The sequence below is a fragment of the Pholis gunnellus genome (assembly GCF_910591455.1).
Source record: "Pholis gunnellus genome assembly, chromosome: 2".
Taxonomy (NCBI): Eukaryota; Metazoa; Chordata; class Actinopteri; order Perciformes; family Pholidae; genus Pholis; species Pholis gunnellus.
Genome location: NC_136536.1, coordinates 7659495 through 7677171, shown reverse-complemented (window position 1 = coordinate 7677171; position 17677 = coordinate 7659495). Strand labels below are relative to the sequence as shown.

At 43.1% G+C, this 17677-nt stretch overlaps 1 protein-coding gene across 1 annotated transcript; it reads left to right on the top strand.

Annotated features, from left to right (window-relative positions):
• Positions 1-10439: 10439 nt before the first annotated feature.
• Positions 10440-16807, top strand: LOC306708062 (uncharacterized protein; the record flags this gene model as incomplete). The annotated part of the gene is given in 7 exon segments (XM_079175753.1): positions 10440-10573; positions 11408-11465; positions 11684-11717; positions 12962-12979; positions 12982-13499; positions 15664-15750; positions 16274-16807. Coding segments are annotated over 7 exon segments (1383 nt in total).
• Between the last annotated feature and the right edge of the window lie 870 nt (positions 16808-17677).

Here is a 17677-nt window from a genome sequence, read left to right as displayed (position 1 = left end):
CTTCCTCTCCTCTCCGCTGGCGCTGATGATGAGGATGAGGATGACGATGCAGATGTGGATAACAACAGTGAAGTAACTGGATTTTTTTTTTAATTGCTCAAACACAAGCGCCAAATATCCAGACGTTTGGGGGAAACGTACAGCGCACTTTACCTGATGAGGAAAACACGGAGGCTGTCTCTGTGTGGGAACTAAGGGGGAGGGGAGGCTGTATGAGAGCCGATTAGTGCCACGATAAGCAGAGGAGGGGAAACCCCGAAGGACAAAGTCAGCCTTGATGCTGTGGGACTTTGTTTAAATGCACAAAACTGTCCGTACAAAAAAATATGATAAAATTAATGAAAGAAATGAAATCAACTAATTAACTAGCATTTCCATCCATTAATGCACTTTATGTGAATATTAGAAATCAACACAAACAGTTGGTGCTAATTCTATAGGTGGGTGCCGTTAAACCACTGCATAAGAGGAGATTGTAATTAAAGATGTAAGTGAAAGAGTCAAACTTCAAACAGTAAAAATATATGATAGAAATATGATATTTATGTTTTGTTTTATGTATTAATTTGAAGATCAAAACAGTTTTCGCATCACTCCACACATATATTCTGTTTTCCATCTCTTGAGTGCCAAATAAGTCAGATACTTCGAGGACCTATGATTTATTTGCAAAGTCTGTTTACATTGCCACATAGCGATAAACCAATTTTTGTCACCTGAGCTAAATGTTGTTTTTACGATATTTCAACTTTATTTCTTATTTCCAGCTCAGGATGTCAATATGGATTTGAATATGTAAACTGAAAGTTTATTTAGGCTTTGGATGCTTTTTTGCTGTTCATTCCCTAGAAGGTGATGTAAACCGAGCGGAAATAAATGTAGAAAATAGTAGAGTAACAGAAAATTAATCTATAACAATTAGGATGTGCCAAACATTCTCTGGTTAGCTGCTCAAAGTTTGAGGAGTTGCTTCTTTTACATGATTGCAAAGAAATGTGTTTGAGTTTTGAACTTTTGGTCAAAGAATACAAGCTATTTGAAGACGTCACCTGGGGTGTATGCATCGCCTCTCTTTTCTGACATTTTATGAACTAAACAATGAATTAAGAAATAATTGCCAGAATAAAAAACGTGTGGTAAAGGAAAGGAAAGGATGCTGTTCGTGGTTATGAACCGACCTAACTTCCTATTTCCTCTGTTGCTCCTGCAGACAAACAGTCTGACAGTTCCTATTTTCAAAAGACCTCTCCTGTATGATTCTCTTGGTTCTCGCTCACTGTGGCATGGATTGACCCTCATACAGCAACACCGTCTGCTGCACCGTGATAGGCGGTTGCTCTCCTGCAATGTCAGGTTGACGCCGGTACGTGGTGGTAGAGAGCGGTGGAGGTTTTGACGGCTTCAGAGGTGTGTGAGAGCGGCAAGGTTACAACAAGACGTTAGGCTACTGGCCTACTTTTATATCTTTTACAACATTTAGACTTAAATATTTCGTAGATAAGACAACCTGTCAGACATTATGTTATAAGAATAACTTTCTAGACTAACATTTATTAAAGTGGAAAGGGCAATATATATAATATGGGGTCACAATGGATTATTAGTGGTGGTGGCTCATACTGATACAATTTCACAAAATGAAAGAGATCAATTAAGGTTGCATTCAACAGTTTCACCTGTTGTGTTGCTTTCATCGCCTCACATAAAGTCAGTGTTTATGTACGATTCATATGCTGGTCTCATGCATCAATGATGTGTTTCAGAACTCACAGTAAAGTAAAACAAGCATTCAAAACACATCAATCAAATTTCAACAGGTAATTCTAAAGTCATTGTGCAAAAGATGGACCTGACAGTGAAATTAAGTTCCTTTATTTAAATTGTACAGAAACCAAGAGGTCTCTGAATTGAACCGGACCCTCGTGCACCTTCAGCAGGGACTTAGAAAATCCTTCTGAAGCGTACTCGGCTCATTCATTCGACACAGCTATACGCCCGCACTTCCGCGTCCTTCCAAAGGAGGACGCTAGAATCAAAAGACGAACTAAAAATTGGGGGGTCTCCAGCGCTGCCTGTCACATGGAAGCACAGTAGCTGAACCGAGGGGATGCGAGTACAGATGGAAGGGGCTTGAGGGACCGTGGAGGAGAAAAACCTGGGGATCGTATTGGAGATACAGCGACCGCAGCAGCAGCAGCAGCAGCAGCCGCGGAAGCAGCACACATAGGCAGGTTCGACACTTCCCAGCCTCCCTTCTGGCTGGGGAGCAGAGGCGCGCGGACGGGGCGCACAAGCGGGTCAACGGGCGCCCATAGGATGTCACATGCAATATGCTGCATTCCCGTTTTCTGAAGCCCGGGAACGCCAAGTTATTGCCTTTGATTGATTATGCTCGCGGGGAGCGCCTGGTCCGAGGGGAAGCAGAAACTGAAGGAAGCGACCAGGGTTGATGCTGCGCCTCCCAAAATCTCCCGAGCTGAGTGAGTACAGGGATGCTATAGCGCAATGCTCTGTGCCCGTGGCTATGTGGCAGGCTGGAGGGAGATGAGAGATGGGAGGGGGGGGGGGGGGGGGGGGGGGGGGCATTCATATGTGCCTATAGATTCAGCTCGACAAGCTGCACACGCAGTTGGTACACAGCATCCTTTATTCATCCAGCAAATGTAACCCACCGCTTTAGCCTGTTTTTCCTTTTTCTTTCTTTGTGTCCGCCCTGCCTGTGCCTTCATCTCCTCTGGTCATGCATTTAACACAGACACGTGTGCACCCGCCTCATCCATACTGCATTATCGTTTTTGTGATTTTAAGCACCAAAATTAACGGATTCATCAGAGAACTTGATTGTGATTTGATGAGAGGAAAGCGCAGGATCACCCCCCCCCCCCCCCCCTAGTGTGATATCCCTGCCGACTGTGAAGCATAAAGATAATTAACGTTAGACGTTCCATTAACATTTGCATCCCCTCTCCCGCCCTCCCCTCCTCACCCTCCCTCCCTTACTCATAAATAGGGGGTGGGGGGGGGGGGGGGGGGGGGGGGGTGCTGGCTTTGTCGTGTAAGTTGCTAGCTGACCTCGGGGACACAACACCCTTTACCATCCTCACTTTGATCTGGAAATGAATCGGAAACACTTTGATGATTAGAGGAGAAGAAAATGAGGCGAGAGAGAGAAAAAACATCTGGCAGGCTTAATGAAACAATGATAAAAAAAAGCACACTGCATCAGCCTGAAATTGTTCTTTTTCTGTGACCGCCCAAAGCCTCCACCTGAACGGGCATTCCCCCCCCCCCCCCCCCCCCCCACATTTCACATCCTGCATGTTTTTTTTTTCTGTCCGAGAGCCGGCATCGTTTTGAGTCGTGGTTCTCTAACCTGTTGTCACCGGCATCACTGCAGTTTGAGGTGTCAGAGCCCAGAGGCGCGGAGAGCCGGGCAGCCGAACCGTCACCCAGTATGATTGATGCCTGCTGAGTGGGTGCCATCATGAGCCACATACGCACAATCTACACACACACGCACGCACAGACACACACACACCTGGAGGATTTTACTAAATATATGCACACAGTGTAAAAGACATGATGAGGATGTTTTTTTTTCTTACTTCCAGCATCTGTTTCAAAGCTGCTGGAACGGATGTGAATCATGTGATCACATCACAATAAATTATTCTTTAATTTGCAGTGAACAGCGTCAGACGGTGTTTGTATCAGAGGCAGTGTTGCACAGATAAAGACAGAGCCTCAGCTTTCTTCCTCAGAGGGGCATGGTTAATCGTTGTTGCAAGCAAACATTTGACCTAATTCACATTCTCACACAATAGCAGCCCCCCCCCCCCTCCCTCTCTCTCTCTCTCTCTCTCTCTCTCTCTCTCTCTCCCTCACACACACACACACACACACACACACACTGCTGTTATTTGTGTCACACAGAGGGTGAGGGTTTGCTCCAAATGAACTCCCAGGTGGTTTATCAAAACCTGAGCAGATTCGACAGAGAGGCCACTGCTGGCTGGCTGAGCTTAAAAGAAGCTCTAGTATTATTAATAATGAACACATGTGTTAATGCAGTGCATGTTCCTAGAAAATGTAAAAGCCTTTTGGTATTTATTGTAGTAATTTATTGTAACACTGTAGGGCTAAATGTGCTCCTAAAAATCCATTTCATGAGGATTACAACAGAATTCCCGGTCGACTTTTGTGCTGTGAGCCACAACGAACATTACTTTTATTGTTTGAGGGAGTTGGAGTATTTTGTTTATAAAAGGACAAAATTATGTGTAATTCTTTTGGTTAAATTTGCCTAAAACGTATGATGTTATTCATTAAATGTGTCACCCGGTCTGTTTCCTTAAAAACATTTAATTAAGAATTAATTAAGATTATCCAAGTCAACAGGTGATATGTTCATTCATTCAGACTACAACTAACGATTATTATCTTGATTAATCTATTAATAGTGTTTAATAGTCTATAAGGCACCAGAGAACAGTGAAGTATCTCTATCACGTTGGCAGAGGTGATGTCTTCAAAACAGTTTAAAATCTAGAGAGAATCGATTTATTATAATTTAAGACACAGAAATGCAGCAAATTCTAGCATTTGAGAAGCAGGAACTATAAAATAGAATCATGAATCGATTGGTCAAATCTAAAGAAAATTAATTAGCAGCTATTTGATAATTGATTAATAGTTAAATAGATCCATTGTCTGGCTTTCCATCTTCTCCAATAGGATTTCTGCTGTTCTCTATTCTCTATTCGTCTCTATATCAATATAAACTTAATATACTTGGGGTTTGGACTGTTGATTGGGAAAAAAACAAGCAATAAGAAGACGTCTGTCTCATTGAGCTCTGGAAACTCAAGCTTTTTACACTTTTTTCTGACATTTTATAAACAAACAATTCATCAATTAATTATGAAAATAAGCAACAGATTAATCAATGCTGAAAGTTAGCTGCAGTCATGCAGCAATTTAGCTTAAAATATGACTTAAACAATTCATCAGCAAAATAATTCTGTTGACTAATCATTGCAGCTCTACAGTCGTTCACATTGTACTTGTTGTGACCCAAACTTTCATCCATTCATGTATTCACCTGCATCTCAAAGGTCCACTTAACTGGCTTTCAGAGCTTTCAAACACATTGTTGTGCTGCATATACTGTTCCCAAAGCTAAAGAATACACTTTTATGTATTTAACTTGTATTGCACTTTGTTTTAATTGACTATAAATTGCATGTGATTCAGGAAACCAGATATTAATGACCAATGATGCTCCAGTTTCCTCGCCACATACGGCACCTCTCTCCCTTCTGGTCTGTGAAACACCGTCAGTGCAACACCTGGCAAATCCGCCCCTGCAGGTATTCGCTGGTAGTTTGTAATGAGCACACTGAGCGCCACAGGCTGGAGGGGGGGAGGGGGGGGGGGGTCTGTATGTGGCTGACGGTGAGGGGGCTTTGTTTAGCAGAAAAATCAGCCAAGGGAGGGCCGTTTCTTGCTCCTGCTCTGAGCGCTATGTCCAATTGGTTGGCTCATGTGAGGCAGCTCTAGGGCCAGAGATTACACTGCAGTGCTGAGGCGTCACTCCGGCTGATCACCGCAGGCGGAGGCAGGGGGATAGAGGGGGAGAAGAATGGGTGGGGAGGTGCGGGCACACTCAATGAGATAGGGAAGAGGAAGGAAGGCCGGGGAACCTTGTTAGGAAATGTGACAGCCTCCTCTCATCATCTGCTTTCAGCGTCTTCAAACACCTGCCACAGGACTCCCACGCATTCCTCCCCTCCCCTCTCTCTCTCTTTTATTTTCCTCCACACCTACACCTTTTCCCCTTTCTTCTCTCTCATTACCCTCTCCATCTCTACTCCTCGGCTCTGTTGTCAAATCAGCACAGATGTAATTACACTGACATTGTTGCAGCTGCCAATTAAATGATCATTGTCTCCGAGGTGCACATCGTTCTTCAAATCCGACATCATATTTCAGACTACTCACTCAGGAAGTGTTCAGTTGAAGGTGAAGCACTGGTGGATGAATTGGTGGCATTTAAATAGGTCTGTGAAATGACACATTTGCTGGCTGCTGTTAAAATATCAGAAATAGTTCCACAGACATGCTGGGAAAACATGTTGGCTGCTGTAATCACTTTCTTAAGACATGCTCAAAGAAGTATGCCTAATTATGTTGGATATCCAGCATTGGAAAATATTACTTAGATCATATTAATAGCCAAGTAACATGAGGTCAATTTGAATCAATAAACAAAGCATTTTGTTTCTGGTCAGGGCGCCCTGAACTTACAAAGCAAACTACAAGTAGCACGCAAATAACCACAAAGACGTCTGTGTTTGAGATGTGGTGCAAATTGGATTTCATGCTGTGAACAGTTGGGTTCGTGGCTGGAGCTCTTCAAAGAAATGCAGATTACCCCAAAGTCTGCTAAACGTCCACCGTGCAGAACCATATAATGTTCTACAGTCAGCTGATATCTACAGTCATAGAATACTTTCACGGAAGGAATATTAACAAAACAAAAGAAACATGGTCCGCATGGACTAAACTTCATCACTGAAATAGAGACAGTGCAGATCATTGCGCATCCTAGCAGGGAATTTCCTGCGCTGACCACTGATATTATAGCTAACAGACCCTCGAGTGAGCTGTTTTAAAAGGTGCAATATACGAGACTGGGAGCATATTTATTGGCTCTCAACGGCTCTCAACAGGGCGACGGCTGAGCCAGCGGCTCACAGCTAACGGCGCTAACATTTCAAATTACAGCAACAGTGCTGATAGAGCCAACAACGTTTACCCGAAGGGGAATCGTGGGGTGGGTGGTACGGTTCCGCGTTGGTTGGAACAGAGGTATCAGCTGTTAGCGTTATATGAGAGCAGTACAGAGCAGCGGCCGTTAGCTTGCCAGTGGGACACGTTTACATGCACTAAAAGGCCCGGCTATGTCAACAAAGCACGGAGAAGCTCGGATTATAACACACAGAGGGAGAGCGACTCCATTCTCTGCTCAGGTAGACATTACTGCACTATATCTTTACATTGCAAATAGTTGTTTGCCTCTATATTAATTCTCTCAATCTCCTCGTCGAGTTCAAGCGCCAACGCATCTCCATGTAACTCATTAACGCATCATCTTTCCTAATAAATGTTAACTGCTAATCATTCACTTGTCTCTTGAACTGAAATCACATCCCTTTTGTTTTTGTCTGTTAAAGCATACATGCATGTCCTGTGTTCTCCTTTGAGAAAAAAAGTATTTTTTCTATATTTCTTTGTTTCTTGATAGTGCCCACTAATTTTCCACGAATTTGGCAAAATACAGTTTGACCTGAACCAACACTTATCCCTAACCACCGAGGGGGGCCAACCGGGCACAGGCCCAGGGGCCCAAAGTGTCTTTAAGACCCTTACTGTTGGGAAGGATTTATGACTCAACATTAAGTCGAGACATAAATGTGTAGTTCATGCCTCAACATACATACTACATACTATTTATTTGCAGCCGGGCTGGCGTTACACTCCTGATCTCTGATAAAAATGATAAGTAATAAAAGGAAACAACCTTTTGTTTTCTCGTGCTAACGAGTTGATTATCTCGTTATCTCGAGAAAACAAAGCTCCTTGTCTTGAGATAACTAAATAATTAACTTGTGATCTCAAGATAAAATAAAATTTGCAACGCGGCCATTTTCGTCTTCCAAACAAAGCACTGCTGTGTCCAAGTACAGCAGATCATGGCTGGAGATTGTCAGTGAGAGAAGGCTACATGTCACATTCTAAGGAGATAGAGAATTTTAGAAAATGGCTGTTTTAGAAAATTAAAAACACTGAGAAGTAGTGCTACATTAGGTCAGATGTGTGCCAGATTGAGCAGTCAAATCTGTTGTGCATAGAGCACATGCAGCCAGTCTTGGCGAGATGTGCAGAATATATTGGCAAGACAGATGGAAGGATTTGACTGTTGTGAAAGATGGTGCACAAAACATACTGTACTGTAACACTTCTGAACTTGCATCTTTTTTTAAATAATCAGTGACTTCCAGAATATATTTTTAGATAGATAGATAGATAGATATATACTTTATTCATCCCCGGGGGGGGGGGGGAATTTGTTTGAAGCAGCAGCAAACGAAGTTACAGAGTAAACATAAAAATATTAAGTGTGAAAAATGCAAAATGCTCAATATAATACAATAAAATAACAGAGCAGAACATATTAAATTTAAGAAAATTAAATAATAAGAAAATGCCAAAAAACGCACAGTATACACAATGAAATAGAATGGTATTACATTGACTAATAGGATAACTAAACAGTAGTGCGAGGATCACCAACAGCAAACAACAGCAGTGTAGCGGTGTTGTAGTCAATTGACGGATGATTTGAACAGAGGTGATATATTATAGAGTCTAATGGCAGAGGGCAGGAATGTTCTCCTGTATCTGTCCTTGTGACAGCGGAGCTGGATCAGTCTGTTGGAGAAAGAGCTCCGCTGTCCCTGCAGTAGGTGGTGGAGAGGGTGGTCCGGGTTATCTAATATCGAGAATAGTTTCTTCAGTGTCCTCGTCTCCACCACCTGTTCCAGATAGTCTTGTTTACAGCCAATGATGGAGCCGGCCTTCTTAATCAGTTTAAGTCTGTTGGTTTCTCCGGCTCCAATGCTGCTGCCCCAGCAGACTACGGCGAAGTACAGTGCACTGGCCACAACAGACTGATAGAACATCTCCAACATCATGCTGCACACGTTGAAGGATCGAAGTTTCCTCAAGAAAAATACATTTTTATAAACATATATAAATGTGTGCCCGTTCGGGACTCTAACAAAAGTTGTTTTTGCTCACTTGCCTGTGTGTGGCCTACATTTACAGACCTGTTTGCACTCAAGGAATATATGGACGAAACATAAACATGTGCAACAATCTGGTTGATTTATATCATTTTTGTGCAGTTTTAGTGAGTAATATTTGTCTTGGATAAAACACAATGAACCCCAAATTAAGTTTAACCAAATTACAAGGTCATGAATATGATTTTAGCAAAGACGAGGCAAGAACGGAGAAGAGCATACCAGCAATTCATGCTTGGGTTGCTTGAATCCTTATTAGGCCTCACTAAGGCTACAGCCACACTAATATGTTTTCATTTAAAACTTTACAGATCTGTACTGCAAAAAAATGATGTTGAGGTGTCCAATGCTTTGGCAAACCTTCAGAGAAGAGACACGTTGTTTGCCAGACTACAGACTAATGGTGATGTGGACAGTGAAGACTAAATTCTATCTGGAAGGAAAGGAGCCAAGACTGAAACACATTCTTTAAAGCATCAGATTTTATCATTCACAAAGAGGATTGAGGAAAAGTTTGTCTTAAAGCACAAGATCCACCATGGAACGTTTTGTTTGGGGTAAAAATCTGTCGTCGTAAACTGAATAAATACACAAGAGACATTTGGACAGACATTGACAGACAGTTAAGTATCATCATCCAAACAACAACAAGACTTTGGACAAAACCAGGCAGTATGTTTCCTGCAGTCTGCCGCTCAGTCTTGTTGTTGCTGATGGACAAGTGACAAATAAACACGCTGTCACAGTAGACAGATGGCATGATTTGACAAGAGATTAGAACAGGCTTGTTGATTGGTCTTTTTGCTGTGGCGCCACGTTTTTTATTGTTTATTTGAAACATAATACACTGCCAAATGCGAAATTGTCTGGCAAGCAGCAAGGAGAAGCAAGAAAGATGTTTCCGTCTGCTCGCTCTGCTTTCATACTCGTCTCCTTCACTGTTTCAGGTTTCTCCGCCTGCTGGCATGTTCAGCTTAGGATGTGACTCATCGCACCTTCTCAATATGTATTTTGTTCTTGTTTGATTGGAAATGTGCATTTACACATGTGCATCGCTGCAGCTGCTTGACAAACAGATCAGCCCTCAGTGTTCAGATATATTTTCTGGTTTATTCAAAGTGTTACATGTAGAATTGTTGGATTACTTTAAGTACTAGTTCACTATTATGCTATGCAGACCCAGATTTCTGCAAATTGTTGTTGGTTGAGCAGGTATACGGTTGAAGTCTAAATAAGTGTGACACAATATCTCAGTAATCCATCAAACAAGGTAAAGCGGAAACGCATGCCGGAGGCGTAATGTCTGCTCACTTCACCGCTTCTGTGCTGGACAGGAATTCCCACTTTTCCTCTTCCCAAACTGCTCCTTCCCTTCACTGTGAATATGTCAACTTCTGGTTCCGCTGCTTTGTTAACCTACTTAAAGTTTCGGTAAGGGTTAGATCATTTTTGTAATTAAGCACCGCTCTGTGCCTTCTCGCTGCAGATCCCAGTGAGACCGTGGCTCTTCCCTGCGTGGATGAGTTGTAAGTGTGAGTGTGTGTGAGAGCAAGTGAGCGTCAGCGCTCCCACATGGCCTCTATGCAGGACGGGCTGAACTTCACGGCTCCTCCCTACGGCAAGGTCCTGCTGCTGGGTGCTATCGCTGCTGCCTCAGCCTTTGTTGTCACGATCCTCATCGTAGTGCTCTGCGTGGGCTGCCAGAGGTGAGGCACCGTGCACGCATGCACACACACACACACCCACACACACATGTGCTCATTCACACATGCACGTGCCAGTGGTGGAAGAATTCCTCAGATACTTTACTGAAGCAAAATGTACCAATACAACAATGTAAAAATACTCCATTACACGCATGCATTGGAAATCTTACTAAAGCAAAAGTAAAGAAGTATTATCAGCTAAATGTACTCAAAGTAAAAGGTACTGCAGTAAAATGTATTTTACTTCCGTAAAAGTATCAATACCACAGTGTTAAAATACTCTGTTACAAGTCCTGCAGTCACTATCTTACATTTAATTGATGCATTCATGTGTACATCACTTTATTGCTGCAGCTGGCAAAGGGGCTGATAACTACTTAACATGTACTATTGTGGAGTTTAACCTATAATAATACATCCATTAGTTGAAATATATGTTGTATCTAAAATCTGAATTTGCAAAGTAACTACATCTGTCAAATAAATGTAGAGTAAAAAGTAGAATATTTCCCTCTGAAATGTAGTGGAGTAGAAGTATAAAATAGCTTAAAATGGAAATGTTCAAGTAAAGTATAAATACTTTGTACTGCAAAAATGTACTTCAGTACAGCGCTTGAGTAAATAAACCACAACTGGCACGCAGGTATGCAAATATTCCCATAATGTCTTTCTCTCAAACACACACACACACACAAGATGACTCAGACACACATGGACAGTGACTCAAACTCTGCACACACACACACACACACACACACACACACACACACACACACAAGTGCATCACTGTAGTAAGTGTCAACCTGTGTGACAGAGCGGTTGTGTTTACCACAGGAAGGGGAAGACACACAATGTTCCCGGTGAGGGTGGAAAGCACCGTCTCATGGACATGGTAGGTATCAGCTCCTCCATGTTTTGTTTGTGTTGCAGCAGAGGTAGCTGAAGCAACTCAATTGACCAGGAAACAACATCATTTAGAGAACACCTCTTCAGTCTTAATTAGCTTTTAACTGGACCTCTGTGTGTGTGTGTGTGTGTGTGTGTGTGTGTGTGTGTGTGTGTGTGTGTGTGTGTGTGTGTGTGTGTGTGTGTGTGTGTGTGCGTCATCAGGGTATACTCAGGCAGTCGAAGCTGCGGTCCATCAGTAAATCAGATACTGAGATGAACAAGATGAACTGCAATGGCAAAAGTGAGTGCATCTTTCGCATATAAATCCTGCCCTGTGCTCTGAACGGAACCTGGCCGTCGTCTGGTGAAAACCTTGTATCTCCTTAATGGAATTAAACAGTCTGTTCTTGTTTTAGCTGCATGACAAAGCACCTTTTCCATCATGAAAGGAGATATAAGATATAAGAATTGAAGTTGAAAGTTGCAGTGGTGGCAAAAGTACTCAAATCCTTTACTTTACTTTGTATACTGCTGGATAGATTAGAATAGTATTGCATCATATTATATATGCATGGTTTGTTGAGTGTAAATGTAACCAGTAATCAAATAAATTGTCGTACAAAGTACAATATTTCCCTCTTAAATGTAGTGTATAAAGTATAAAATAGCATAAAATGGAAATATTCAAGTAATATATAAGTACCTCAAAATGGTACTTAATGAAATGTACTTGTATTCCACCACTGCAAGCATTTAATTTTCAGTTTGTTTGATGGCATGAAAATCACAAAGAGTTGAGATAAAAGGTTTTCAGAAAATGGTGACAACTGAAAATCAATAAGTAAATATAGCAGCAGATCAACAAATATGTGTAACTGAAGCATATTCTGATTTGTTTCATCTTCATTCATGATTGCCAGACTTGGCGTCCACAAAACCATTACAAACTCCTAATAATGCAAATAAACATTTAGGGTAAACATTTAACATTCGCATTATGTAACCGCACACTTTCCTCTGTGTTCTCCGTATCTGATTCGGCCCTAAATTCATGCAAAACCCTTCAGCAATTTACCCTAAAACAGAATTCACATTACAACAACAACTCGTTTCCACTGGACTGCTCAATCTTGATTTGTAAACATGCATATCTCTCTCTCAAAGACAGAAATCAGAGAGCCAAGACAAGTCCTGGAGCTCCATCGCTGACAGTCAACAGGGAGCTGTGTTTGTGGGCACTGTGACAGAAGCCCGAGAGGGTTTGAAGAAACATAAGCATATGTCCAGCTTCATACTTGTCCTGCTTCCACTGCAGTGGAATGAAGTCAATTTGGACACGTTTTCTCAAACAGCTATTCCCAGTTTACTGTCAGCTCCAGATTTTCTATTTCTACCAAGAGAGAGATTTATTCATGTTCACAAATGTTTGTCCAGTACAACGAGAGTAAAAGTATGTGAGTTCTGCTTTATGGTGGGCATCGGCCTGAATCTGCCTTTCAGAGGCATCTAAAAAAGAAAAAGGTCCCGCATGGGCTGTCTGCCCCGCAGGTCTAACTCTGACCTTCGTTCTCAAGGCAGGCAGCTTCCCCAGATTCCCTCTGGAGAGGACGGAGAGCACACTTACTCTGAAGTGGGCCGCGGCTCCTCCACCACACGTACTGATGATGCCCTGTACGCCATGGTAGGCAGGGCCGGGCAGACGGACACCCCGGCCCCTCCGGCCGTCCCCGCCAACACCCCGGCGCCCCCGGACCCAGACGGCGATGTGGAAGGAGGGATGCCCGAAACCGAGTCCGAGGTCATGTCTCCCCCTCACCCTCACCCTCCGGAGACGGCCGAGTACGCGTGCGTCAGGAAGCTGAGGAAGGCCGAAAAGGCTCCCCAAAAGAGGGACAGCGGGACGGACATGGGGGAGCCGCCGGTGCCGCCTCCACGACACGCACCGCCGTCACATCCCGCACCTCCACCACCACACCCGCACAGCACAAAGCTACCACGTAGAAACGTGGACGCCTTCAATGTCCCAGCATTCCCCAAGGTTGGTAGAGTAATGTTTTTATTTATATTTGATGATTTAAAAATTGTTTACAAAACAGTTCTTGAGCTTTAAAGTTCATACATTTCATATTGTGCAATAGTGTGACAGTAAAATCAAGGTGCACTTACTAAAAGCTTTTCTCCAGCGCTTTCAGCTGCATCTCATCTCCATGACAACTGGGCAAACTCCATACGCTGATGAAGACCATGAGATGCAGTTGAAAGTGGAAAAGCTAGTAAGTGAACCTTATATTAAGATTGTTTAAATACTAAGAAGTTGTTGTTTGGGGTGAACTTGGTTTTAACATTGTGACATTTATACACAGATTATCTTTTTAATGGGAGGAGATTAGAATCAAGGCAGAAAAACATGAACTATGTAACCAGATTCTCACATAAATAACACGTAAAAAGAAAGATGGATATTCATATACGGAGGTGAACTTGTCTCGCATAATGTCAGTGACCTTGTATTTGATGCCACTCAAAACAACGACCTCTGCTGTACAGGCAGCAACGTGTGCAGGCGATTGTCTTGAAGTCGTCTTTTAACACATTTCAATGCAATCTCGCCATTAACAAAATTAAACTCACCAAGCTGGCTGCTTGCTTGGCAGAGGCTGAGTTGTGGAAGGGTAAAGCATTGTGTGTGCAGGTAGTTTTGTCAGCTGTTAGCCAAACACACCGTCCAAAACAATCAAAGTGAGCCAAATAACAAGCAGTGACGTACACGTCCGATGGGCTCAAACTCAAAAACAAGCGGGGATGTATGCAGGCAATCGGCTCCAAAAACAAAATTAAACTCACCAAGCGACTGAGTTGAGGTACAACAGTGTGCACACTGATCCATGATCCTCCCGGCGGAGATAAACAATTACGCATCTTTGCGATCAGCATCATCAGCATCATCTCATGACGTTGCGGAGGTGAACAGGATTCAGTTCTATTGGGAGGAGGAAAGTGAAGAGGCGATGACCTGAGGGGGAGATGGAGTTCACAGCTCAGCAGGGTTGCTCGTGGTTCTACCAGGGGTGTGACTGGAGCAGCAGAGGCGACCATACAAAGCACATTGAGACGTCGCACCATTACACAGTGAACAATAAATTAAAGTAATGTCTTTACAACGTAACCTTACAAAATACAAACGAGTATCACCTGATCCAGATTAAATAATATGCAGTGTAATCTGAAGAACTCCCATACAAAAGCAAATTCAACAAAGATGGTCTACCCACTCTCCTCTCTGTTCGCCTAACAAGGTAATTGACGTCAGCTGGAGTCTTGTGGCTGCTTTCTCAGGTGTGCACACCACGAAATTCCGAGCGATGAATAAGGAGTACCCCAAAATAAGAGCACAACACAACAAACATCCTTCCTGTATTTCTCAATTTTGTCAGACTTTACACAGACAATGTGTCTTTTGTCACCTTAGTGAGGGGGAAGCTTTCCAGCTCCCTCACACTGCTGCAGAGGATCTACACGGTTGTTACCGTGCCAACGCTGCAGTTTTCGCTGCACTCGGCGTCATCGTGCACGGTCTTGTGATATGTTGGCACTTCTGTGGTCCTTACTGTGAAATCTAGGCAGTGAGCTGTGTATATTTGTCGAGTATTTCTTGGGGATAGTGGGGTTTTTTTTTTTCTCTGTCACCTCCCCCGTATGTTCGCAGCAGCAGGAGTGTCGGCAGGGATGCCTGCTTGCGCTGTGGACACAAGGCTTTGTGTTCCCCTCCAGGTGACAGTGGGAGACCATTTGCTGCCCTGCGTGAGGTCAGCGAGGTTGTGCTGTCTGCTGTGACCTGAGTTCAGCAACACGCACAGTTCACAGGCTTACATGTGTACGCTGTCTGCTCGCAGGGCTGTTCGCCACTGAATTTCTTGTGGATGACGCAACATGTTGAAATTGAGTCATCCAGAATAGATGCACATGGTTTCTCTCGCTACAAGGGCCACCTTTCAGGGAAAATCTATTCAATACTGTATGAAATCCATCCAATAGATTTATAACGCTCACTTATGCATGTTTAAAGTGGTTAATTTGTCTTTTATGAACCCCATCAGGTTTGTTTTAGAATGCATTTTTTTTTTTATACTCACAAATACTCATAGAAGACATGAACATGTGACTAGCTTTGCCCCAAATGTAATTTGTGGTTCTGTTGTCAGGAAGTGATGTTTATGGGCAACGGAGAGCAGTACATCTGGAAGCCACCGGAGGATGAGGAGATGCTCATGCACCAAAATAAAGCCCTGGTACCGTTGGGTGCTCACACAGTGGAGAATATACAACCGTCTGCTGCTGTGGTGAGCGACGACTCTTCAGTCTGTGCATCAACCGAGTTTATTTGTTAAATGACTGTGTTGAAGCATGTGGTATCTCATTTTAATGAGGTATCTCAAGAATCCTCAAATAAATATTCAGTTTCAAAATAAAATAGATTGAACATAATTCAAAAAGTAGTAGCAGCCAAAAACTATGTAAGACCTTGCTCAATTCCTTTGATGTGAACTAAAATATAAAAGTTGTTTTACCATTAATCACTGGTTTATATTATCTATAATTATATATTGTAATACAAAATAATGCTTTTATTTTTTGCTTGTGTTGTAAAAAAACAAAACAAGCAAAGGGACATGTACCTGTAAGAGTCACAGTTTGAGAAACTATTTATTTATTTATTCTCTTTAGCTTGCACAGAATATTTAAAAATGGTTAAAGGAATAATTCAATGTTTTTCACAGTCCATAATCTCAGTAATGTTTTGTTTGACTGCAGGTGGCTGAGATGTACTCGAAGGTGTGTAAACCAGGAAAGAAGAAGCGAGCTGTACCCGGGTCTCCCCCAGCCAATCCTGGCTTCCGGACCTTGGGTCGCGGTGACCGGGACCGAGACCGGGACGGGGGGTTTAGTGTAGTGGTCAAACCCCAGACGTGGGCCCTTCAGGAGGGCAAAGCCATTGGAGGGCCCCTCGACGACCACTGCTACGAGTCCATCGGGACAGAGGAGTGCGATCTGGCCTATGAGAACATGGAAGGCGCCTGGAAGAGAGAGAGGCCCCCCAACACGTGTGCCACCCTGCGGCCGAGGAGGAAGAAAGCCCAGCAGCCCTTGCAGCAGCAGCAGCCCCCTCCGCCGCCGCCCACGCAGCAGACCCCCAAGTTACAGCACCTGCCCGCTAAAGCCCTGCTGCTGCCGGGGGAGAACCTGTACGAGAGCATCGGCGACCTGAAGCAGGGCTCCGCCACCTCCAGCACCACCACCATCTTCACTTTCAACGACGGCATGGAGATGTATGTGACGGGGCTCTGAGGCGGCGGCTGCACTGTGACCCCTTAACCTTCCAACACAAGGAGCTGAGCTAACGCCCCAAGGAGTGATGGCTGAGCCCCTGTCATGCTCACCAAACATACTGTTTACATTCAAGTCATAACATCATGCCTCTCACAGGCTCATCAGGCCTTGGGGCAATAATGTTAATCTGTTATGACCTGGGCTGAACACAAAGTCCGATCGATAAACCTTAAAAGGAATCCAAAGGTAGTGAATATTAAATGAGCACAAGACCATTGCAGAGCGATCTGTAGGTAACAGTAGCACTTCTATTTTACTGATACATATGTGCAAAGCACAATAAAGTAAACAAGCCTAAATTCTTCCTCAATTCTAGCGGGTAAAAAAAAAAAGTCCTAGCAGGACTCCTATAGGGGCAAAAGGCACTGCATTGTGTGAAGTATTTTGGTAGCACTTATCATGGACAGGCCTTCCCTGTAGTTGGTCAAGATGTGATTCAGGACGGAATTTAAATGATATAAAGGAATGAATTACTAATCAAAATACTTGAAAGCTCAGGGACCAAGAGAAACAATTATGAGAGTATTATAATAAAAATTGCACACATTTTGCATTCTTCCTAAAAGCTTCGACTAATTTAGAGCATCATCGTGTTTAAAAACCGACCGGATATTTCACTCTTTTTGTTTCATCCTACATGGACTGAACACTGTCTCCACTGCCGTCTGTAAATGAAGTGTTTTACTTTGTTGATCCTGTTTCTGCACTTTGCCTGCTACAATTTGCATGCTAAAAAAAAGTGAGAAAAAAAAATCAAACAAAAACTAAAAAATAAAAAAAAATAATCAAGCACTGTCATGTGGTACCTCTATATGAATGTTATTTTTT